We start from the raw sequence: 26,596 nt of genomic DNA, 5'->3' as shown, positions 1-26,596 counted from the left end.
GGGTGAATCATACCAGAGATCAATACATAAATGTCATAAAGGTTGAGGACTCCACATGAATTGTTGTAAACATTTAAATATAATGAACCACTGTGGCTGATGCTTCACGATGGATGATTTAACTATGTTGGAGATTTTTGAAATGGAAGGTAGATTCAATTTATTATTATTATTTCTACGGTAGTATATTAGGAAACTAAATCAAATACTCCCTAATATTAAATCTCATTTGTCTTTTTCATCAAGAGGATTTCAAATGCTCGTTTGATACACACACATGCACATCAAACTTAATTTTTCTGTACCAAATAATTGTACAAAATATAGCAACTTTTAACTGCTTTCATTTATCCTTGTTGTCCATAATCTTGCAATTTAATACGTTCCTTTAGATGAAGGTACATAATCCATAATCTTGGGATTCAATATGTTCCTTTAGATTAAGGTATTTTCAACTTCTGAGTCACATACATAATTTAGAATATCCTTTAATGTCTAAATTATGACTAAGATAGCTGGACGTTTCTATTTAATGTTTTTTGGAATTTTCAACATGATTGAATATGAAATATAAAAGCTATAAAAAATATTACAGCTCGTTTTGTACTCTTGGTGGTCTAAGTAATACTGTAAATGTGGGAGTCGTTCCTTTTGTCAGCAATGCTATTTGCACCCTCTACCAACAGGTGGCAGAGCTGCTCCGGTTTCTTCTACTCTCCACGACTAAAACACATTGAACCCACAAAGAAGATATAAAGCCGAAGTAGAGGCTTTGTTAATTTGTTGTGTAAAATCCACACAACTGGTTGCTTTTTTCCAACAATTTGATTAATTCCGGCTAGTTTCGGTAGTATTAGCTTCTAAGTTATTATCAGTCCGTGATTTAGTTCACAAAGTAATTGTGACGACTAAAGAAAAAAGGGTGAAAAAAAAGAAGGAAAAAAACGCATTGGTAGTCGCCCAAGACCTTTGTTATTACGGTGAGCACTTAAAGACGTTAAAGGTAAGTTTTTCTTTATGCCTTTTAGCTTTTCTACAATTTGTCAATGTATAATAGTGTAGGTTTAAAACGAGTCGCTTCGTTTGCAAATAAGCTAAAGCTAACACTAAAGCGACTCATGGGCTTACGGTGAAATTTCGGTCTAAAATTGTCTAAATTCACCATCTCCGCACATATTAACCGAATCCAAACTTTTTAGTTGGATTTTTATGGTTGTTGACGAGTGACTTATACGGATTTAGCTGGCAGGAACGTTGTTAAAATGCTGGACTGACCTCAAGCACACCCTAAACAAACTAAATGCGTTTTGTGACACTTAGAAAGCTCTTTCCTTAAGCTGGTTTCAAAGTATTAAAACATGTAAGCTTATTTGAAAAGAAAGTTATTACTTACACAAACATTTTTGATGCTAAATGTGGGTAAAAACGGAACAAAACACTATAGTTTTTTGTTTTAAGTAGAATCAGTAATTAGGTGCAAGTAATGAGATCTATTTGATTAATTCAGCTAGTGTGATCACATCTGTAAGGACAGCATTTGTCAGTTTACTGGTCTGGAGCATTTAGGTTTTAAATTAATTGTTTATGATCTAGAGAAGCAAACATTAGTTTCTGTTAAACTGAGATTGTTTACAAATGTATGTCTTATTCTGTTCTGTTTGTTTCCAGCTATATTGTTGATAAAAAGTTTGACTCATGCTGATATTGTATCAGGTCACTTCCTTACAAAATCAATATCCAGCAATATTTAAAGCTGAAATATCAGTATCAGAACTGAAGCATCTCCAGCCTTCCTAGAAATGCACATCCCAAGGTCCAACTTTTAAAGGTTATACCAGAAAAAAAACTGTATTTCATTGTTTTTCTGTTGTTGTTGTTTTCTTAAAGCATCACAAGGATGCTTTACGATAAGAGAAACCCATAGAGATATTTTGCCATTAAGCACAGGATATCAGCACAAACATATCCAACCAGTTTATAAGTGCTGTAGTGGAACGGTGACGTTTTGCCACAATTTCAACAAAACACATAATATTAGATCTTTGAATTTGAATTTTTTTTAACGTGTTCTTTTTCTCAATTTGTTGGAGCAAAATGTTAATTATTCTCCATATTGTTTTCTTGTTAAAAACAAAATACCAGATTCACCAACTTTAAGATTATTTTGTATTCATTAGTTCAAGACTGAACGGTATATATCTTCTTTATTGTATGATTGCCTCCTAGTCCTCCCCTGATATTAGAATTTATTGTATGAGAGGAGATGCACATTTTTATTAAAAAAATAACCTTTTAGGAAGGCGCTTAAGAATGTGTTCTGTTACAAACAGACCTTTCCATTGTTGTCATCTGCCATGTTTAAAAATGTGTGTGTTTGCAGTTGCAATGGAGGTGGATAAGCCCAAGACGAGAACTAAAAAGACTTCTGCCTCCAGGGGGAGGAAGCAAAACAAGAGGAAAACTAATCCTGACAAAGAAAGAGGTAATCACTGTTTATTAACTTTGGTGTGCATGTATTACATGCTTTGAAATTGACAAGGAGCAGTTAACCATGTCAGATTATTATTATTTTTTTTAAACATTTTAGGTTTTCAAACATTTGTAGGCATCAACTGTGGGCCTGACTTTTGAAAAAAAAATCCTGTTGTGTTCTTTGTAGAAAATTCACCTAATTCTCCGTGGGACTCGGCTCCCTCCACACATGAAACTCCCAGGAAGGCCACCAAGTTTGAAAACGGTTGTGACTCCCTCAGTCTTATAAAAGAAGCCGTTGTGGTTTTGACCAAACTGCCTGAATATAAAATTGGCGCTTTGAGACCCCCAACCCCTCCGCAGTTCTACAGCGAAGATGAATCCTTCAGCAGCTCTGATTCGGACACGCAGTGGGAATCAGAGGAGGATTCCAGCGATTCAGATTTCTGGGTCATAAATAGCAAACTGAAGTATTCAAACTCCTCTAATTGTGACCTGATCAGGATGCCTACAACCAGTCACAACTGTAATGGTAAGATCACTAATTAAACTGCAAAATCACATCATATTAGCGCAGTTTAAATAAAATACAGCAAAATGCTAAAACAGCATTTATTAAAATAACCCAATTGTGTCTGCAGTTTTTTCCCTTTGCTCACGTGATAAGATCCGGCCTGACTTACCGGAAGAAGAAATTAAAGTTGACATGGTGGTCATTGCTCGAAGAAGACCCATGAGGTGGCAGCGTGGTAAAATAGTGGAAATCATTAGAAAAGGTAAGGTTTAAATTGAAAGTTTATTTATTTGTTTTACTGCAAGATAAAGTGAAGTTTGTTGCTCTGCAGCTAAAATATACAAAAAGTAGATTTTTTTTTTTTTTTTATATCACATGCTGATAAAGTTGTTTGCAATCCTTGTAAATTTAATACAAAAGTACTTTATTGATCCCATAGGGAATGAGATTTATTTTTTTCTAGATGTTAATAATGGTAGGCAAGAAATATCTTCTGTAGCAGTCTGTGATGCACCAAATCTTATTCAAAATGATTACATATCTGGTCTGCTCAAAGCAGTTTAACTACTTAAGACTGTAAGAGGTACAAGCTCTGATTGTCCAGGGGCTGAATTCCAATCTCTTATAGCTGTAACTGAGAATTCACTCTAAAGCTGGTTCAATTTGCATGTTTTCTAAGCCAAAACAAATTTTTTGGTCCACTCTATGAAGCTTCAGACTCGGCGCTAATTCTAATATTTTGAATTAAAAAAGCTTCCTAGATGGGAAGCGAAATGTCTTCAAACATTGAAACAAACTCGAGTGTCTTTTTACTTTTTTGGACTGACTAAAAGCATTTTTCTGGAGAGGAAAAATAAAGTCTTCACAGGTTGTTGATCATTACTTATTGTTCCTTTTCTCTTAAAAACTAAATGGTTATCTGATGGGCCTCTCACAATTTTTAAATGTCAAATATTAGAATATTTGATTCCCCTCCCAAGTTGAAAATTTATGTTCATGTTAGAAGTGTAATGATGACATCTTGTTTTTATTATTCAGTATTTTTATTGTTTGTATAATTTCTATAAAGTTTTGCTTGCTTGTGACCAGGCTGTTTCAGAAAGTTGGATAGGCGATACATTAAAGAAAGTTCTGGGGTAAATCCCTGCATTTCCTGGATTTTTAGTTTTAGAAAGGCCGATTCCCAATCAGTTACTCTTAGAACCAACTCTAGTTGGTAGCAGGATTATTCTGAGTTTGGTGCCCAGTTCAGCTGAGGTCGTAGATGTCCAGTGTCCATTATTTTAGACTGGAGTGACTGCTGAAGACTTCCCTCAGAGAATGATTATATTAGTTTATTGGAGTTTGTTTGTTGGAGTCATTATTGTAGAAGTAAGGTCTTTTAACATACACGTATCATGCATAGATATCTCTTGTTCTGGAAGAGTTGAGTGATCTTATCTGTAAGACAGGGTTTCTTTTTTTTCCCACAAGCTATGCTAAAAGTTGGCCCTAACCCATTTATCCAATAGATATATTAATCGTCAAATAAGAAACTCTGGGCTATAGTTGATGCTGATTTAAGGGGAAAAATCATCTGCAACTTTGTGATTATTTTCGATTTTTCCATTTATTTAGTTTTTCCCAGTTAATTCCGGGTTCATTTAGGATCAAGCTTGCCTTTCTCTGTTATAGTTCTGAAGAAATCAGCCTTTTCTCCACATATATATTCATTTTTACTACTATTCCCTAATGTTGTAAAGTTTCTTGGTGCCAGCCAACTTACTTTTTATTGCATTTTATTAATTCAGTCTCATCTGAATTTATTAGAGGCTGAATGTTTTTCTTATGTCTGTATTTGATTTCATAGCTAAGATTGTTGAAATGTTCTGCATCAATGTTACGGATTGGTCTGTTTTACAATCAAATTACTGTTATATCTGATCCCAGTTAATCTGATGAACTGCATTTTTAGATTATTCGTTTTTGTAATCCCCGATGGCTCATTTTCTTTGACAGACAAATCAAATCTCTTCATTAATCTCTGATTAGTACATATTAAATCAGAGTACTACTTAGACTTTAGACAGATTTTACTTGTAATTTTGTTTATAAAAGTGTAAAACAAAAAGAAATGTATTTTGGAACAGCTCACTGGACAATTTCATCTTTTCAAAAGTGCAGCCTTGAAAAATAGTAAAAATGACTGTAAATTTCCAGTTCTACCCTTTTTTACTTGATAAGTTATGTCACTTATTCACTTAAGGTTTGTTTCTTTAAGGTTTATTCTCCCAGTTTTTTTAATCTAAGATTAGTTTCCATGTTTATATTTAATTTTTTTAGCAACGTTAGTTCCAGCTACTTATATGTCGTATTCTAAGAATAATGTTGATGAATGTATGAGTTTTGTTTTGTTCTCTCTGTACAGATGATGGGCGGTTAAAGTACAAAGTTAGTTTTGAAGATAAGGGAACATGTCTTGTATCCGGACACCATATCTCTTTTAACACCAGGCCCAAGGTGGAGCAACTGTATATCGGTGCCCGTGTGGTGGTCCGCTGTCAAAATAACAAGTATCGCTTCCGACCCGGAATACTGGCTGAGCTCCCCAGCAGGAAAAACCAGTTCAGGTGGGTCAGTTTTCCCTCTTTTTCTTTGAAGGAAAAAATATAAACATTTTTTTTTCTCACCTACAATTGAAATGAATGGCTTTGTTTTACTCTGATTTCTTTAATTCAGGTTTTTGATGTTTATGGATGATCACACACCAGTGTACGTCGGGCTCCCTTTATTCCACCTGGTTTGCAGACCATGTAAGTTAACAGAAATGGATATTCAGGACTCTGCAGAAACAAAATGTTTGTCATCTTATCCACTATCAGCATTTCTGTTATAGGGGAGTGTAAATTTAAACGCATTCGAAGCTAGAGTGGGAAAGTTGGGGTCTTAATCTTGTAATGTGTTTCATGAGCAAAATTTGTGTGCCTCTGTGTTTTGGAAATTGAATGTGTAAGTTTTTGTGATTATATAGCAAATGTAGTTAACTGTCCAGCATCACTTCAGTTCCTCTAACGATAATAAAGCTTATGGCTCTCAGTAAAAATATTGTCAAGTGACATAAATTGCATGTAACGCTTGTTACAGCTGAAACATGCCAGTTTGGATTTGTTACTCTAAAGTTGTACTTCTTTTTGTAATAATTTGGTTCCTAAGTTTGAGAACTGATCCTATAATGGAACTCAAAGACTGAATAAATCTTATCAAATGTAGCTTAAGCTTTTATGCATGTTTAACATATTGCACATATCAATATTGCTGCACATATTATTAATTCCAAAAAGTATTGTTTTGAATGCAGTCACACCAGAGTGTCATCACATCCCAATAACAAGACCATCCTGTTGAATAGAGACTTTGTGCAGATGTCTCTGTTGAGAGTAGAAATCCAGATAAAGAACCGTAGAATCGAAGGTTCAGAGAAAGATGTTAGGAAATTTTCTCCAATATTAATCTAAACTCCTTAACAGGACGCTTCTTCAAATAGAAGTGATGTAAAATAATACGCATATTTCAGTATGCCCCAGGGCAGCTGTGGCTACAATGTAGCTTGCCACCATCAGTGTGTGAGTGTGTGTGTGAATGGGTGAATGAATGTAGTGTAAAGCGCTTTGGTCAAGTCTCCTAACTTGAATAAAGGCGCTATATAAGTACATGCCATTTACAATTTACCATTTCTTTTAATTATGAGTGACTGAATCAGTGAATGATCCCACCAAAAAAGAGAGTTACATTTTTCGGGATTCCCAGGGGTCATGTGGTGACTGTGGGATTCCTTTAGGATGGGAGTCAATTGGGCCAATGATAACATGATGAGGATGGTGCAGGATAGAGAGTTAGCTGGAGTGGGAACTGGCATTAATTCATTGAATCAATATACAAACAAAAGTACCATATTAGTAGAATATCTTGCGAGTCTGACTGTATTTTCTCTGTAAGGTGCCTTGAGATGATGTTTGTTGTGAATAAACTGGAGGGGTCCTTCAATCAAAGCCTTGCAGATTGTGCTGAGATTGTGTTTACTAGGGCTGAACAATTTTCCCCCCCAAAAAAATCTAAATTGCGATTTATTTTTAACCAGTAATGCGATTGATTTTACTTAGATTTTAATTTGCAGTAACCCCAAGATTTTAGATGTTTCACCTAAAGCTTTTAGTTTTTAAAAGCGTCCTTCCCCAGAGTCCATTGTTGCAGGAATTTACTTTAACCTTTGCAGGAAATTGTGTTTACTTCTACTTGCATGCATAGATCTGCATACTAGCTGCAACTCTCTCTACATTTCTGTGTGGTGACAAACCCACTTCAAGCATTTTGCTGCCACCTACAGGGCTGGAGTGCAATTAATTGCCCAGTCCTAGTCTTTACTACTTTATATATTTAAAACTTGATGATATAATTGAATTTTTTCCCTTCTTCCAACAGTGGAGGATGTTTTGGATGACGTTCCAGACGGGCCGCACAAGTGTTTTGTGAGACAGTACCTTAAGGACTGGCCGTACCCCCATTTAAACAAGTACAGAGCTGGACAGAGCTTTAAAGTGGAGTTAAATGGAGTCATGCAGATGTGTGATGTTGTTGCTATTGACTGCAGCTTAATGCAAGTAGTTTTTCAGGTCAGTATTTTTTTTCTTTGTTCAAAAGTTGTGTACATAACTTCAAATAAAAACATAAAATTGGCATAAATGACTTTACTAAAGTTTTGCCATTCATGAAATGTAGTAAATGCAGAATAGGATCAGCAGCTAAAACTAGACTGTTTATTACATGGTCAGTCGTTGATATTGCTGAATATCTAATGCAGAGTAAAAAGCTATGGTAGTGTTTTGGTTTATTTTAATCTGTATGGCTTGAATACATTTAAATTTTTTTCATGTTTTGTTTTTTGTAAAGAGAAAACTTCAGAAAGTAACATTTCTCTATAGTATGATGATAAATTCCTCAGTCAAAGGCTATACTTGAACATTGATGACACTTCCTGGTAAAATATATAGAAATTGTTTTTTTTAAGTGTGCTTTTTTTTTTTTTTATCTTGGTTTCCATTTCCTAACCTTAATGATTAGCACATCCATGTTGCTTAGTGGCATGTTCCTCTGTCATTCCAATTTCGAAGAGTTTCCTAAAAAGAGTAACGTGATGTAAAACTAATTTATGTAAAAAGGAAATAAACTAGTAAAACTTTCTAGAAACTCAGATTAACTTCTTAAGTATATTAAAAATCAGGCTGTGTAACTGCATTTATATTTTCTTAATTAATAAGGTGTTCTTTCCAAACCCATTTCTGTATTTCAGGAAAATCAGCGGCGGGAGTGGATCTTCAGAGGCTCCATGCGACTGGAGCACATAGCCAGATTGTGGGAAGAGAGGAACAAGCTTCTGGCCAAGAATGACTCTGACTCTGATTAATTCATATGTGCAGTTATACAGAGAGGAAAATGGTGAATAATAGTGAGTAATGAAGAAAATACTTGCAAAATAGCAGGGCGTTCAAACTTATTTTCCTCACTGTATATACAATAAAATAGAAATCATGTATGATAAAGATTAACTTTCTTTAAAGAGGTGCTTCCTCTTGTCTTTTTTTTGTAGGAAGGTCAGAAAACACACAGGTGCAAAATAATTGAATTTAAGGCTTTAAAAGTAGCTACCCATCCAAATCTTTCCTTATAGTCTTTATGATTTAAAGTATCTTTCCTTTCCTCTTCCTACATCTATCTTTAATTATGTTGTACCCAATTAAACCGAACTGTTAAACAGTATCACAGATTGCAAAGCTGAAACCTAGTACCAGTTGTGCTGTTGTAGTCATTTTTAATGTTAATAATTATAAAGTTTGTCATCTGAATATGTTATTAAACACTGATCATGGCAGCATGAATTAAAAACATAGTGTAAATATTTCAGAAAAGCTAAAAGTTTTTGTTGTGTTTTTTTCTTCAAATAAGTGAGCCAAAAGTGTAATAACCTCAGAGACAGCAGATGGTTGGTGTGCAGCAGCAGGTGGTATGAACTACTCTGTTCTAATTATTTGAAGAAAAATGCAGTCAAACAAGCCTTTTCTCCCTATTTTCAACCTTTTTTTTTTATAATTGAATTTTATTGATCTTGCATTGGAGAAATTCACTCTGCATTTAGTCTGTGGGAGTGGGACTCGGACTCAGAATCTCAGGATTCCAAGCTCTATGCCCTAACCGCTAGGCTGCCACTGGCCTTTAGGACTTTAAACTGTATATATGCAATGATTTAAAATCTCATAGCAGTTATGAGACTTTTTTTTTTTTTTTTGGCAGTAAAACAAGTGTTCATGTTCTGGAGTGAATATAAAGACTGGTTTTTCCAAAATCACCCTTCCTTGGTTTTCTGTTTAGCACCTTACAAACCCTTTCCTTTGGTATCACAGCACCAACAATCAGTTCTATGAGTTGAACTTTATATTTTGTAACCACTCATACCCTAATTTCCAAAGCCTGGTAATAAAACTAGCTTCTAACAACTCTGCTTCATGTTTTGCTTACTTTGCTATTTTCATTCTGTCTTCGCACCTCAAGCTATTCTAATCTCTATAAGATGATGTCCTCACCTGAAAGATCTAAAACGACTTTATTTTAAATCAAACTAAAATCTGCTGGAGGCTACGTATAGTTGCAATAAGTTTCTAAACATTAAGTACATGCTAAGTGAAATAAGATTTCTATACGTAAACTGCAATTGTTCAACAATGTAAAGCAAACAACTCCTCCCTCTCAAGACTGTATTAGGCTTTTATTTTTTTAAGTTTATAACTTTGCATTTTATATCTAAATCTTACTGTTTTTTTTTCCCTTATATTTGCTGCTTCCAGGTCTTTCTCCTGCTTTTTTGTCTTATGAAACAATCTATTTGGGTTTGCAGATTCTGCTCAAATTTATGTACAATAAAGTTTGTTCTTCAGTTGGATGGATTGAAAATCTTTGTATTACACACTTTGTATTGGCTAGTTTTCAAATGCTGGCCTTTTAAGTAGGTTTTGATTTAATTAATGCAATACATCACAGCAGATGTGTAACTTAAAATGATGCTGGAATAAAAAAGGAAAGGTGACTTGCATGGAGACACAAACCTTGGTCTCAATTAGAGCTATAAAATGACTTTCTTGTAATTGTTATTCAGTGTAAACTTAGTTTGCATGAAGATTTTGAATTGTCCACAATTATAAACTCGGCAACAAACTTATCTAAGCAAGTAGTGGTAAGTAAAAACAAGGTTTAAGTTTAGCAAGAAACACAGCATCTTACTTTGCTTATGTTTTTATTTTAACATGTTTACTAGATGTAATCTAACGCTAAGAATAGCCAGGTGTACATTTATTTGCAACATGTAGGGGTCATTATATGGACAGTAGTTGATTCATGCTTTAGCCAGCCATGAAATAAAGCCAAAAAATACCAATAAAGGATGGTAAATAATTAGGATGGTATATAATTAATGCTAGTAAACACACTAGATAATATAACAGGTTAAATTAATATCAGTTTTATCCCGTTCTTGTGATTTTGATTTGCTAAAGTTAATAAAAAGAGGATCATGCTCTTAGTTTAAAGTCTATTTTAAACTATATGATGTAAGGGATGGAGGATCAGAACTACCAGAGGTGGAAAAACACCAGAAAACGTATGTATTGTCTCATAAAGGGATGCAGAATGTTCAATGTGACAGAAAATTATCTTGAGAGCAGCATAATAGAAACTAAGAAAACATTTACAGAACTTTCCATTAAACACAATCATTTGTTTTTATTTAAAGTGTCATGAGATATAATCAGTTCTGAATTAACCTGGAATAAATAAATTACTTAAATTTAGTTTGATTTGTTGACATGTATTATATGTTGGATTATTTTTTGTTGAAAACAAATAATTGTTTCATCATTAAAAGCAAGAGAGACGTTCTTCTGCCATTAAAAAAGGTAACTAAAAGTTATGTCAAAGATAGGCTCTTTGTCTACAACTTGAACCTTTGTCTCTGGTTCTTTTTCCTGAAAATAGATCACTCAGGACAAACTTTTTAAATAACACCTCATAACATGTATTAAATAACCATGAGACATGACAACAGATTTTGATAGAAATTGTAATCTTAGTTGAAGTTGCTTAGAGTTATAGAAGCAGCTGCTTACCCCTGGGCTTACTTTTTGCGAAGCAGCCCCGATTAACAGTTAAGTATCTGAAAGGTCGGTCGTTAAAGGGAATTCTTGACCTGGCTGAATAGGCGACATCCTCCGCTCTGCTGTACAGGGGTTGGGGTTGCGATGATAGTGCGAAGGGATTAACTCGATTGCTGCATTGTAGGTTTTTGAAACCCGAGTTCATCCCCTCTCTTTAAGGTTGGTTTTAATTTCTTAACATAGATAACTTCCTTCAACCCCCTCTCAAACCACCTATTTTCTTTTTCCTAAATGTGAACATTCTGGTATTCAAAAGAATGTCCTTCGTCCATAAGGTGTAGATGTACTGCAGTCTTTTTCCGAGGAGCTCGCTTTTCTGTGTTGGGCCATGCGTCTGTAGAGAGGTTGTTTGGTTTCTCTAATATAAAGATCAGAGCATTCCTCACTGCATTGAACTGCAGACACCACTATGCTCATCTTAGGTCTGGGGGTTTTGTATTTAGGATGCACTAGTCTCTGTCTAAGGGTCTTGTTTGGTTTCAACTGTACTGGGATTTTGTGTTTGGAGAAAAAAAACATCTTCAAACTTGGAAACAAAGTCAAGTAGTTTTTAATTTTCTTTTTTTGGAATGACTATGATCTGGATGGATCATACACGTTAGCAGATGAGGAGACATCCATGCCTCCAGCCTTATCAAAATATTACACTCTGTTCTTAGCTGAAGGACACCGCTCTGATTCCATTCCCAAATATTACGTACAAAATGGAAGAATATAACTGTATATATACTTAATTAGATAGTTCTGACATGCAACGGGCAGCTAATATTAAGTATAATAAACTCACATCATCAATGATAATTATTCTACGGAAGAGGATTAGGGCCACTGAAAAAATAAAAAAGGTTAACTGATTTTTTTTTTTTTTATTTCAGTATAATATGACAAACAAAAACCTCAGAATTTTGACTTTAATCTCAGAATTTTGACAGCTAAGAAACATGTTAGCATCAAGCCGTAGCCATGTCTGTTTTAAAGACTAACCCAGCTCTCTTGTTTTAACCACCTTCTGCTTCTCCATTAATAAAATAGCATCACCAGGGACCCCTCGGGCACTTAAAAAGTCACCTAATTCCGTAATTTTCCGCCAATGTGTTACTCCTAAACAACTCACATCTTTTTCAGTGAAGCTGAGTGCTCCCACATCTCTTCCTTTAGGGTGACCATCTACATTTAATATCCCAAATTCTGATATTAAAGTCAGAATTCTGACAAAAAAAGGTAGAATTCTGAGAAAAAAAAGTAATAATTCTGAGAATAAAGTCAGGATTCTGAGAAAAAAAGTCAGAATTCTGACCTTTTCCCCATATTAAACTGAAATACAATTTTAAAAAATCAATTAACTTGTTTTTATTTTTTCAATGGCCCTATACTCTTCCCAACAGTTAATAAAAAAAGTAATCAAAATTACTGTACTTTAACTTGTGTGTATTCCCCCACGCCAGGTGGTGGCGGTAATGCACCAATTCCTCACTTCCCAAGCGCCCGTTTAGACTAGAAGTTTAGCTTAGAAGAAGAACGAATGGTGCACCCAGGACAAGAAAGGCTTCTCAGGTAAAATGCTAACCATGTTGGTTTTTGTTGACAAAAAAATAAGATGCCGTAGCAGTGATGCTGTGTTTAGGAAAACCAGTGAAACGCTGATCAAAGTATTTTCAGATCAGATGTGATTACAAGATGGAAACTGAATGTTATTGTTACTCCAATGTGATAACACTGGCACGGCTTCCTTTAGACGGGCTCTTTATTAAACGCCGTGAAAAATACAGAAATAGAAGACAAAGTTTTAGATATCGATACATTTACAGAAAATCAGGTAACACTGGCTTTAACAGAAGTTACCTCGTGACCGCCTGCCACTTCGGAGGTCTTTAACAGTTAAATTATTCCTTGTCCACTCTAAATAAAAATATTAAGTAATTAAAACACCATAACCAATAACATTGCAAAATATTACAAACATAACTACAAATACCTCAACAGCTACAGTAAACACAAGGCTGCTCCACATAGCTCTGATCCAAGCTTCTGCTCCTTCTGTGTTAATTCAAGTTGCGTTGCTTTTCACATATACACAAATCTCGCGATAACTTTCAACAAAAAATAGCTCAACACAAAAAATAATGCAATCATTTTACACATTCCCAAAACGTGAACCAAACAACATAAAATACATTTTCTTAACTATTAGAAATAAACAGAAATTTTTCAAAGAAATAAATTATTTTACTGACACTTACAGTTATTATAAACATTGCTAACAAATTTGCTTTAGCTACTCTTTTGAAACGGATCCCCTGAAAGCATGAAGTAACACTTAGAAATCCAACAACTTTGACATTAGTCTAAGTGTAATTATCAGTAAATACTGGTTTTATAGTGGCTCCGATGAGAAAATGTTTCTTTTTTTGTTGTCAGTAAAAAAAACAACAACAACAAAGTAAGTTGAAAGATGTTCCTTTTTGAACATCTCTAGCAAATCCCTCTCATAGCAGCTCAGACTGGTTTTTAAGTGCAGATGTTGTGTCTCCATCTCTGCTGGATCCAGGATGTCTCCCTGAGCTGTCCTCTATTTATCTGGGGATGAATGCAAGTGTATGGCATGCTTTACACATTTTATTCGTGAAATGATAAACAATGCAAATTAGAAATGAATTGAATAACTAAGCCATACTTTGTGTTGTTCATGGACACAAACCCCCCTAATTGAAATGCAATATTATATGAAGGATGCAATGTAGTGAGTGTTATATGAGTAGCGTTATCTAAGTAAATTAAATAAGGAGTTTGACACCTTTATGTTAGGATTCCAGGTTATTTAATAAGTGTTTGGGTGTTTAAACTTAACATCATTCAGCTGGTCACAAATATCAAAGGCAGCGGTGAATAATTCAGTTCCAGAAAATAAAAAGGCCTGTATAGAGATTAGTTCCAACCATTTCTAGCTTCATAACACAGACTAGGAGCTGATCACCTGGTTAAATGAAAAAAAGTGATGGAAAACTATGCAGAGTTTTTACCTTCTGGTTCTGTAACCTCCTCTGATCACAGGTATGCAGAACATGAAGGCATTGCTCTTGAAACATGGCATCTTTCCAAAGAGTCCAATATTGCTCAAAGCAAATTGCTTTTGCAGACATTTAGGGGACAAATTGGTAGCTCAGATTCTCAGTGAATTTAGGATGGAATGCCATATGTGCAAGCTTAACAACACCTGATGAATTTGCATCTGTTCTCTTCCCCTCTTGTTTGTTGCAGTGATGATGGAAGAGAAAGAGGTGGAGATAAGCAGCGAACAGCTCCAGAGCTTGATCGCAGATGGAGTCCATAAGGCCATTCTGACTTCTCCAGGAATACTGAAGAAATACAGTCTGCTGAAGGCTCTACTTGAAAGGAGGCAGAGACAGGCTACCAGATTTTTGGAGCTTTGCGAGTAAGTATTGTCACTGTTTCTGTTACTTGCATCTCTACTATTTTTTAACCTGACATTGGCATTTTGATGAAATTAAACTCTTAATATTTTTAAAACCAGCTGTTTGACTTAAACAAACTCATTATTTATGAAAAAAATATAAAGAACTCTGGTTGTAAGAATGTTTCAAAGCGACGCAGCATCATCTACTGCGTTTACTAACTTGTCATATAGTGCAATTTCTGCTGCAACAGACCTCTGTGGTCTTTTTCCTTAGTTAACACTATATATGCACAGATTTATGAACGTGACCTGCATTTTTATCTCTGTTTAAATATTTGTATTTAGTGTTTACATCAAGAGGAAAAGGGAGAAAAAGTCCAGTTATTTTTTTAGGCAAAAAACTTGGAGAATAAAACTGATGCTGAGGTTATGACTCTCTCCTCTCCATTTGACTGAAAAAGGCAAAATGTTTCTAAACAGCTTTGACTAACAGGCCACCCTGTGATGTTAGATCAGCTAGAATATTTCTATTACATTTTTTAAAATAATAAAAATGTCATTAGCAAATAAAAGCGTAAGCATTAAGCCATAATGCAGATCTGGCATAGCTCACTCTGCACTTTGTTGTGTTCAGGCTATAAATTTTTCTTAGGAAATGCTATTTTTTTTTTACAGTTTTAGTCTCATCTGAATACCATAACTTCTCCTATAAGTTGCTGTGTCCTGGAATTGTAGCTATAGGAATCAAATATGGAGTATTTGTTTAACTTTAGGGGGAAAAAAAGCCTGATGATGGAAAATGTAATCTGATTTCAGAGTCAGAATCACTTTATTAATCCCTTGCAAGTACAATAAAGCAAAACAAAATATAATAAGACCGAATAAAATTAGTAAGTAATATAAGTAAAATTACAACGCACACAGTAAAACAACACCCTTCCCATATAAACAGTGTAATATAAGATATAGGAATAAATGCGGATGAGAAGAGGGACTAGGGTCAGCACCTCCCTCCTTTGACATCTTGCAATATTCTTCTCTCTCACTTAGGGCTGCAACAACGAATCCATAAAAATCGACTTTTAAAAGCGTTGGCAACGAATTTCATCATCGATTAGTTGTGTTGCGTGATTAATGCGTCATCCGCCGCCGCCGTCATCACATCCACTTGACTGAAACGGAGGAAGAAGAAAAAATACGGCAGAGCGAGCCAGCGCCGCAGGTGCAATGTTGCCAACTCAGCGACTTTTCAGACCCCTCCAACGACTATTTTTCGAAAAAGCGACTAGCGACAAATCTGGCGACTTTTTACGGTGTCACTGGTGGCTTTTGGAGACTCTTACGTGAAAGCATGTATCGTTCCTACTCTGCCGTGGGGCGCCTCCCCCATCCCAACCCCGTTCTCCCGCTACCGCAGGAGTCCCTCTCAGCGCTGCAGTCAGAGCCGCAGGATGTTTACCCTCAGCGTCCAGACTGCAAATGAAGCGCGCATGCGCCGGGATTGACGGCGCAAATTGATCACAATAATTAAAACAGCCTGCGCTTTGTAAAGCGAAAAAAGTCGTAACATGCAACTTTTGTCAAAACAAATTAACATGGCACTGAACCACCATGTTTGTTTGGTTTTAAAGTGGGGAAACGTAACGTTAGTTTCTCAGGTAGCTCATCTGATGCTTTTCTTACCGTGTTAGTAGGTTACAGACAGTGATAAGGTTGGCTACTTATTTTACTTTTAATTTCATTTGAATTAGCTTAAGCAGCGTTTACATTTACTCTATAAATAAATTAACTTGCAAATTATGAGGGCAAGGCTTTTAAAGTTTAAATCTTCTGGCAAAGATAAAGTAAAGAAGATCCTGCAATTTATGGAAGTAAAGCAGAATAAAATCCAGCAAGATCAGTAATATGTCAATTAATTATATGCCACATTCCCATGTAAATATCTGTCTTTGGAGGATGTGTTTTTTAGGCGCCCCTAGTTCTCTCATTTTTATTCCAAATACAATTTATAATTTGAATCACAGGGCTTTTTTTATCTCTATGGTTAAGTATTTTCTCAAGTAGCAACTTTAACTGCTATACTTTCCTGTCTTAAAAGGCAGAACTCTTCTAGTCTAAAAAAACCTCATTTGTTGAAATGGGGGGGGCCTATTGTTTGAACCCCTTAGGGGCTTTTAAAAACAAAAATGTCTTTTTTTGCACCTTATGAAACAAAGTACCCTATATTTTGTGGATGTACAGCTACATTTCTCATGTAAGTTTGCGTAGTTTTAACACAAACATTTATTTTTCATATTGCACCAGTACAGTTAATGAGCAACCTGTACTTGTGTGCTTGTTTGTTCTGTCTAAAATGTTTATTTTGGAATAAAGAGGTTAATATAAAAAAATATTTTTTGATCGATTAATCGAAAAAATAATCGGCTGATTCATCGATTGCAGCCCTACTCTCACTGTGCAATAACACATGTCAACTACTGTGTAGCCTGTGTAATTTTTTATTAGGTCAGCGCATTTCTGCAGTGCAAGTTCAACAATCCAAGTCAACTACTATGTAGTCTTTCCTGAGCTCTCTACTGTGCATATATTTTTATATCTAAGGGAAACATTCCAGGACATTACAACTTTTTTATGCTCTTTTGTACTATATACACTCTTTTTATATTGTATGTTGTATTTCTAACTTTAATGGCACCTTGCTTTAACTCTTTGCACTCTATATTAGCTACTGGAATAAGAATTTTCCTGAAGGAGTAATCCCAAGTGATAAATATAGTTGAATCTAGTGTCCGTCAGGTCGACCTTATGTCTGTAGGTCTGAGAGTGCATTCAGCCTGGGAGCTGGGGGAGGAGGTGTGAAGGGGGGCCATTACAGGAAGGTGAAGGGCTGTGTGATGAGGGAGGGAGAGAGTGAGAGCATGGAGTGGGGGCTGGCTGCAGGTGAGCAGGGGTCATGGTCGAATCTGTTGAAAAACAGATTCATGTCGTTGGCCACGCCCACACTGCTTTCCTCTCCTCTGCTGCTGGAAGATTTGAGATTATGGACTTTAAATGCAAGAAAATGTAAACTTTAACAGTAGTGTTTTAGTCATTTCTCACTGTCTGAAAACTCTATATAGGAGTTAGTCAGATTTACTGGCTTTTTCAAATTTAATGTGTTGTAGGTCTGCGTTGGTATTTGAGAACACGGTGAAAGAGCTGTACTCTCATTTGGAATGGGAGTACACAGAATTGGATTCAGACAGTGACGACGGCACTAAAACCACACGCTTCAGTAAGTGAGGAAATCCACCTCAGGAATTATTGTTCAGCCGAACTTCTCTTTAACTTTGGCTTTCTCAATCTGCAGTGGTCTGAAAACAAATCTGCAAACAAAATTTTTTTTTTTACTTCTCCTGATTACACCTTTATGTTTCACTAAAACCGATTTAAAATCTTCTTTCTTCTTTTTCTTCAGGAGGTAGCATCTCCAGACCTCCATCCTCCGCAGTTACAACTCCTCAGGCATTATCTCCCGAAAATGAAGAAAATCAAGAGAAAATTAATCCTCAGACAAGCTCCCCTGACATTTTAAACAAAAACGTGAAGGTGGTTTTGAGACGCCTTGAAAGTTCAGCGGTTGCTGCTACTAATTGCCCGGCTTCACCCGATGCCAACAAAGATGAAGATGTTGAGATTATCTCTGATGAGTCGTTAGTCGAATGGAAACCAGATGGAGAGAGGAGTGAATCTGAGTCTTCTGACCCAGACTTTGTTATGAAAAAAAAGAGGAAAATTAACGCAAAAAGAAAAAAAGATAAGAAGGTAAACCCATCTTCCAAAAGAAGGCGGCAGTCTGCTCCTAAGGCAAGGAAGGAAAACACTCCAGTGTCTACATCCAATACAGTTTCTTACATTGTTAGTGATTACAAATCGTCAAGCTCACCAGAAACCTCAGATACAGATCATGAAGTCAGACAACAAGAAGCGACAGCATGGCGGTCCAACTCTACGAAAACCGCAGCGCGTCTCTCCACCAAGAAAACAGAGACATCCCAAAACCATGCAAAACCAGCAACAAAAACTCAAGACCAATCAGCACCCAAAGCTGTGGTGTTAAAAACAACGACCAAATCCAACACAGCAAACACGACAGCCCAAGCTACCAAAACACCGCAGTCCCTTACAGACGGCTCTGCAGGCAAAGTGATTAAAACATTCACGACTATAGGTAAAAAAAAAAAAAAAACACAAGTTCTGGAATGTTTTCGGTACAAAAACGGTCGTTTTTGGTTTCTAATGATATTTACAATAAATTTTGTCGCTAATGAAAATTACGGTACATGGGTATTTCTTGTGAAAATGCAGAGGAATCAGCTGCACAGAAAGGTACATTAGAGTTTTAATTTTAGTGCACTAACCACTATATAGTAGAACTCTTTAGGTTTTATAAAGTTATGGGCTATAGCATCCTAACATCCAATGTTAATAGAATGTAGAAGGCTTATCCTTGAAGACATATAAAGGTTTCTTTTTGATAATTCAACGTACAATAATTATTGTGTGCTTTTTGTTTTGAAAGTAGGGACCCCTGTGAGCGAAGGGACGTCTAAAATGGTCAAAATAACTCGAATTGTGCCAAAAGGAGAAATTAAGGTGAACATGAATGTCTTGGCGAGAAAGAAATCTATGTGCTGGGAGCGAGGGAAAGTTTCAGAAATAATTACAAAAGGTAAGGCTTCATAGTTTTCATTTATGTCCCTTTCAAACATCACAAAGTAATTTGAAACTGTAAAATGAAAGACAAAAACATCTGTTTAATCACATCCCTGTTGCTCTGGTGTGATAGATGTTCTTTCAGGACTTGTGTGTTATTAGCTAACTCCTCACCTTTAACCAGGATTCCTGTTCCTGCTGATTAAAATCATCCCCCAGCATGATGGTTACACCACTTTGTTTCAGCTTGCACATGGTGTATTGAAGTTGATATTTCTGCTTCACGTAGTTCCATCAATCTGAATAAAGTAATTTTTTAATTAGATTTTTAATTACAAAATAATGATAACCAATGATTGCCAGAAAAAAAAAAAATACAAATAATTCTTTTTAAATATGTGTTTTTTCTTTGATTTAAGATAATAGGACAAATTGTCAGTGGAATAAGATGATTTATAATTAAAATAAGAAAAAACATTACAAAAACATGATCTTATATTAAGTGCATGATATCTTAGTAACACATTTCAAGGGAAAGATATTAATTCCATTGACATATTATTTAATTAACCTGCTCAAATTTAAGTTATTTTTAGAAATGTTTACTTATTCTTAGATAATTTATTTGTCCTTTCTGTTGGTTTAGTATCAAAATCGCATTAACATAAATCAAAGTTGGAGGCTATAATTTGGGGAAAGCAAAATCAAATCCAGTGACTAAAGCTCTTAAACCTTTAATTATTTGTTTAATGTTTGTTTGCTTTTGACAAATACATTATGGACCATTTCTCTTCTGGCCAACAACTCTATAGGATCTGCTACATTTGACTGACCACTTCAGTGTTGACTGATTATGTTCTATTCTTTTGTTGTCTTATTTCTCAGACAAAAACACGAGTTGTCCTAAACAGCTAGAGAACCACTCTGACAACCTTTTTTAAGACTTTAACTTTCTGGAAGTTTGCAGCCATTCTATAAAAAACAGTCTGTAAATGGAGAAATGTTTATGGTGGAATTGTTCCTATAACCCTTGTTATCAGCCCTAAATGAAGAATTTAAGACAATAATTCCTCTTTTAAGAAATGTAGCTCACTAATGGTATTTTTCTCCTCATTTCAGAAAGCGGTAAGGTGAAATACAAGATTACTTTTGCGGAAAAGGGAAAAGTCCTTGTTTCCGGTCACCACATTGCCTTTGATGGGTTGCCAAGGTTGGAGGATCTGTCTTTAGGTTGTCGTGTGGTGGTCAAGTGTCCGAATGAGACCTTCCAGCCCGGTATACTGTGCGAGCTTCCAGGCCGAAAAAACCGCATGAGGTCTGGATGTGTTACTGAATACAGAAAACCCATTAATTTACATTTAAATTGATTCAAATGAACTTAAACTGTACAGTTGAATGAAAATGTGTCTTGGTTTCTAGATTCCTGGTGTATATTGATGACCACACGCCCACTTATGTTAGCTTACGAGAACTTTTTCTGGTGTGCAGACCATGTAAGTCCAGATTCCATCAGTTGATCATATTGTTTATGGTAATAGATTAATTACTGATTGATTTGAAATGGTGGTATTAATAGTCCGGCAGAAATATTGTATGAACGCTCCTTATACAACTCAGTTTGAATAAAATATTTCACAATTGTTATGTAAATCTTTTAAATAATGAAAATTCCTAATTATGTCCAGATTTGGAGAAAAAAATAGCAGTTAGTGTTATGATGTAATATCAGTAAAAACCATGCAATTCGAGATCTACAGCAGTTTACCGACATAAGAAAAAGAACATAACCAGACAAAATTTTTACTGTCCATGTTTGACTAGATTATTTATTTTTGCTAATGGCCAAAAGAAAATTTTACTTTCTTTAAATCAAATGTTTCAGTAGTTGGTAGCTGTGCCTGTTAAACTGTATTCCTTGGCTACAATGTTTTGAATTTAATTTGCAGGCGTTTTGACACATTTCTCCAGACAGAATCGCTGTAACTAAGTCCTTCTAAGTCCTACTTCTGCCCACGATTAAACTTAGTAGTTTATGTCTCTGAAATACTGCTTAAACTCCTTAAGGTCATTTTGTTTGAACACTTCAACTTTATTATAATCAAACCCCACACGTCTCGTAAAGATTGGATTTTGACAATTATTTCAATAATCGATTAATCACGATTAATTGTTTCAGCCGTATTTTAGACGTCTGAAAACGCATCTAAGGGCTGAAACAATTTAACTTTATTAATTGATTATTGAAGTAGAAGTCAACTAATTTAGTAACCGATTAATCGTTAACTGACTGGAATATAAAGACTATAAAACACAACAGAGCAACCCACTTAGAGCATTAATTATACCAAAATTGTAAAAAAAAAAAAAAAAAAAAACTTTTGCATTTAAGATAAAAAAAACAACTTTTTCCTCTGTCAATATGCTCTATCCAGAACTCTTCAAGTGGAAAAGTCTAAGTTGCACCTGGTTTAATTTTGTAAAAAGTCTTCTCTAAGGAACCTTTGGCGATCCAATTATTAATCAATTAATTGAAAAAATAATTGACAGATTAATCGATTTGTGAAATAATCGTTGCAGCCCTAATGATGCTGCACAAGGAGGCAGAATGTTTGAGGCATTTTTGATGCGTTTTGGAATTTCTTGCGAGTAAACACCAAAAAAGCCAATTCAGAAAGTGTGGAGGTGAAATTTAAGCAATGACTCCACATCTTGTCAAAACTTATTGACTTTCAGAAGTCTTTAATTTTGAAACATTTTATGATGTTGCAGTCACAAACCTTATTTTGCTGTGCAGCTTTGCTTTTCATAGTTATTTATTGGAAGGAAAACAACATGTAAAATGTATTTGTACCCCCATATAAAGATGTTTTCAACGAGTGACCTGATTAAATATAAATCCAGCTGTCCTGAAAAGGCCTCACATGATTGTTTGTGATATTACTGCATAATTAGGAACAAGGAGCACTCAATGTGATCTGCTAAATAAAAGAACATGCATAAACTGATGACATTTTCACACACACAAGATTCATTTGGAGATGTGTTTGTAAGGTGATAAAATGGGGAATAAAACTTTTAGAGAGAAATACCAAAAACCAACCCATTACGTTAATGTGAAATATCAGTTTGTCTTACAAATGTGTACTGTTCCTAAGGTAGAATTGAATTTTTAAATCAATTGTACAGAGCACAGATCTGTTCTGCCTTCACAAAAGAAAATCTTTTTCTTTTTGACAGTGGCAGATCCTTTAGAAGAAATTCCTGATGACAACCACAGAGTATTCATGCAAAACTATTTAAAACTCTGGCCTTACCCGCATCAGATCCAGATAAAAGTTGGAGAGACTTTAAAGGCTGAATATAAAGGCGTGATGCAGACATGTAAGATCATCACAGCTGATTGCAGCTTAATTGAGGTCATTTTTGAGGTATGTGTCTATGAATGTGTATTTAGTACATTAAATAATATAATTTATATAACTTTGAATGAAAAATAAATTTCTGTTTATTTTTGACTTTAGAGTGATCAACATAAGGAGTGGCTCTACCGAGGCTCGTTACGTCTGGAGCATGTGCTCAATATGAATCAAAAGTTGCAGCAGAATTCAACAAAGTAGCTTAATTGGAAAGAGGTACGTGTTAAATGAAATAATTTGACCGATTTGTCATCATAATATTAATTTTGACTGTTTTTTTTTTGCTCACTAGGATCATTGAAGCCAACGTATTGCGTAAAGGAGGAAGATGACCATCTCCTGGTGCACATATTCCAGAGGTTTTCCAAATTCCTCTGCCATTAGGAAATCATGTACAGCTTTTCTTAAGTCACACTGCAATGCTCGGCCTGCAGCGGTATCTAAGTTGAAAGCTTTCTGCGGGTTGTCCAAAAGCCCATGTTAATATTGAGTTCTAGAAGTGACGGGCCTGTCTCCAAAACAAAAAGACAAAACGGTGCCTGCATGCTGGGAAAGAGCCAATGATTTTTGAGCCACTTAAGGTTATACCTCAATGAAGTTCCTGAGAACTCTTAATTTTCCAAATATGTTGAATTGTTGCTACGTTTTTATAGTATGTTTTAAAATATGTTTTTTTGGGAGTATTACTTTCCATATACTCTGTATTTAAAATAAAATTTATCACATCTTCATCATGTATGCATTAGTTACTGTAATTAAGAACACATTAGATTAGATTTGATTTAACTTTATTTTGTCATTACACAGTTACAGGTTCAAGGCAACGAAATGCAGTTTAGGTCTAACCAGAAGTGCCATAGCAGCAAGTGCAGGATAAATAATGGTTCCATAAGTACGGGACATGGGTTTCTACTGAATAAATATAGAGATGAATACCATTATAAACAGAATTTTAATACCGTAATAGATTTGTCCTATGAATATAGTATATAGATAACTAGTGTTATGAACTAAATTTACAGCTGGATATGTACCGAATATAATATATAGGTGGATATTACTATAAATAGGGTTTTTACAGATATGTACAATAGCATAATATACAGATGATTGTTATTATAACAGAGTGATTAAGAACACATCTACCACATCTCATGTATATATATATATATATATATATATATATACATATATATATATTATATTGATCTCATGGGGAAGAAGAGCGCCTCAAGTTTATATAAACGTTTAGGGATAACAGTCTTTCTTCCAGGTCCAAAACAACTTTTAAATCAGTTTGTCTTTAAATAGGCCCCAGTTTTCCATATTGTATTTTAAAACCTGTTATATTTTAAGTGGTAAATAATTATGTCCATTTTGACGTAAATGGTTTAACATTTGGTAGAATTTGTATGTTATTTGGTTATATATGATGAGGTATTAAGTTAATAATGGCTTTCATTTAAAAAAATTAGGAAAAAAGATTACGGTACATTGATTTTATTATAAATTTGTATTTTGATTGATTTTTTTTTTTCCCATGAAATGTCTTTTTGTTGATTCTGTGTGCTGTGATTCTAAGGAACAGATGTTATGAGGTAGCCTGATAAACCAGACTAAATGTGAGATTAAATGTATAATTTAAAAACTCGCATGCCAAAATGATTTTGGCAGCTGGCGGGTGGGGCTGGTTTCCTAGGCTAGTTATGATGCAAAACAACCTTGATCAGTAGTTTAATTGTGGACAATCAAAGACACATCCTAAAGAAAACAAAAAAAAAAAAAACAGCACAAACATTGGTTGTTTTAACTTTTATTTTTTTTTAGTTATCTACCAATGTCTTCCTTATGGGAAGTAAGATAGTTTACATGGCTGGGTAAAAAAGGTAAAGGAGGTGCAAAGGTTTTGGCCAACCTAAATGGGCATTTCTGTAAAAAATGCTTAGGGTTTCAGATATATAAATACTGTATCAATTATTTGCATCATTTGCTTTTTGCTAATTCAAATTCATGTTTATAATGTTCCTGAACTCTGCAAAAATTTGCAGTGATCACTAAGTCCTGTAGTTTACTCAAATGCATTTTTATTCTAGTCGGTCACATCTTATCTGGGTAATTAAGCATCATAATACCATGATCATTAATCCATGGAAGTTTTGTACAGATGGCCAGGAGCTCATTCCTGCTAGAAAATCAAACAAGCCAAATGGGCCTAATATTTGCTGGTAGATGGCTGAGTTCACCAATAGCCTCCGAAACAAGTTACTAACAGCAGCAGGTGAAATGGAAATCTCACTCTTGGTCTTAAGCAAATGAAATACACTGTTTCAGATTATTGAAACTAATTTTAGTTGAATGGAAAATATACTTAATTTGAAAAAAGACAAAGCATGGCTGTAGCCCGTGAATTTATTTAAACCCTTGAATGCACATTGATTCCTAATCAAATGAATGCAGCTAACGCTTCCACCCACAGCTTTTTAACCAAACACTACATTAATATGCCATGGTGCAGCATTCTGAGCTACGGAAGACGATTAAGGCCACTGAATTTTTTTTTACGAAATTTAACTGATTTTTACATTTTATTTCAGTATAATATGAGAAAAATCTCAGAATTCTGACTTTAACCTCATTCTGACTTCAACCTCAGAATTCTGACTTTATTCTCAGAAGTCTGACTGAATTCTGACAGCTAAGAAACATGTTAGCATCAAGCCATAGCTATGTCTGTTTTAAAGACTAAACTAGATCTCTTATTTTAATCACCTTCTGTTCTTCCATTAATGAAATAGCATCACGAGGGACCCTTCGGGCATGTAAAAAGTCACCAAATTCCATCATTTTCCACCAATGTGTTACTGACCCTCCCAAACAACTCACATCTTTGTCAGTGAAGCTGAGTGTTCCCACATCTCTTCCTTCATGGTGCCCATCTACATTAAGTTCCAGAATTCTGAGATTAAAGTCAGAATGAGGTTAAAATAAGAATTCTGAAATTGAAGTAAGAATAAGGTAAAGTAAGAATTCTGAGGTTAAAGTCAGAATTCCGAGGTTAAAGTCAGAATGAGGTTAGAGTCATAATTCTGAGATTAAAGTCAGAATAAGGTTAAAGTCAGAATTCTGAGATTAAAGTCAGAATAAGGTTAAAGTCAGAATTCTGAGATTAAAGTCATAATGAGGTTAAAGTCAAAATTCTGAGAAAAAAGTCAGAATTCTGTCTTTAATCTCAGAATTCTGAGAAGAAAAGTCAAAATTTTGAGATTAAAGTCAGAATTCTGAGATAAAAAGTCAGAATTCTGAGATTAAAGTCAGAATGAGGTTAAAATCAGATTTGTGAGATTAAAGTTAGAATGAGGTTAAAGTCAGAATTCTGAGAAAAAAAGTCAGAATTCTGAGATTAGAGACAAAATTCTGGGATTAAAGTCAGAATGAGGTTAAAAACAGAATTCTAAGATTAAAGTCAAAATTCTAACTTTTTTCTCATATTATACTGAAATGAAATTTAAAAATAAGTTAAATTTTTTCAGTGGCCCTAATCCTCTTCCGTACTAAGGCCTCTTGCTTTTTTAACACTGACCTTTTTAGTTGCAAGGGGTTTTAGGGTTCAATAATAACACACAGCCATTAACAGTTATGTACTAAAAAGTATTACCGGTCTGATTTAATATTCTTGCTTGCTATAGAATTAACTATAAATATATATTATGAAGGAAGTTTTACTAATGTTTTTTGAGTATTTAATTTTCAGCAAACCCAGCACAGTAACAGTACTGCGTGTGACCGCGGGGAGGCGTTACAGCGTTACCAGTTTGAACCAGAACTCGCTTTGCTGGACTGACCGAGA

The 26,596-nt window shown here is 34.9% G+C and overlaps 2 protein-coding genes across 2 annotated transcripts; both read left to right on the top strand.

The window, feature by feature from the left end:
• Positions 1-735: 735 nt before the first annotated feature.
• Positions 736-9,919, top strand: LOC107084077 (histone-lysine N-methyltransferase SETDB1-B-like). Its single transcript, XM_015373741.1, has 8 exons — positions 736-1,003; positions 2,381-2,482; positions 2,660-3,004; positions 3,114-3,248; positions 5,394-5,595; positions 5,705-5,778; positions 7,445-7,635; positions 8,313-9,919. The coding sequence occupies exons 2-8, from the start codon at positions 2,386-2,388 to the stop codon at positions 8,424-8,426; spliced, it is 1,158 nt and encodes a 385-aa protein (XP_015229227.1). The 5' UTR covers positions 736-1,003; positions 2,381-2,385; the 3' UTR covers positions 8,427-9,919.
• A 2,773-nt stretch (positions 9,920-12,692) lies between these two features.
• On the top strand, positions 12,693-23,480 carry LOC107084076 (histone-lysine N-methyltransferase SETDB1-A-like). The gene is made up of 10 exons (XM_015373740.1): positions 12,693-12,777; positions 14,482-14,656; positions 17,803-17,912; positions 18,096-18,848; positions 19,200-19,349; positions 20,453-20,648; positions 20,753-20,826; positions 22,571-22,761; positions 22,855-22,965; positions 23,042-23,480. Exons 2-9 carry the CDS (start codon positions 14,484-14,486, stop codon positions 22,948-22,950), a joined length of 1,743 nt encoding a protein of 580 aa, XP_015229226.1. The 5' UTR covers positions 12,693-12,777; positions 14,482-14,483; the 3' UTR covers positions 22,951-22,965; positions 23,042-23,480.
• The last annotated feature ends 3,116 nt before the right edge of the window (positions 23,481-26,596 follow it).

The sequence above is a fragment of the Cyprinodon variegatus genome, unplaced genomic scaffold, assembly GCF_000732505.1.
Source record: "Cyprinodon variegatus isolate N-32 unplaced genomic scaffold, C_variegatus-1.0 Scaffold91, whole genome shotgun sequence".
Lineage (NCBI taxonomy): Eukaryota > Metazoa > Chordata > Actinopteri > Cyprinodontiformes > Cyprinodontidae > Cyprinodon > Cyprinodon variegatus.
The sequence above is the reverse complement of the archived record's forward strand: the minus strand, read 5'-3'. Positions and strand labels throughout refer to the sequence as shown.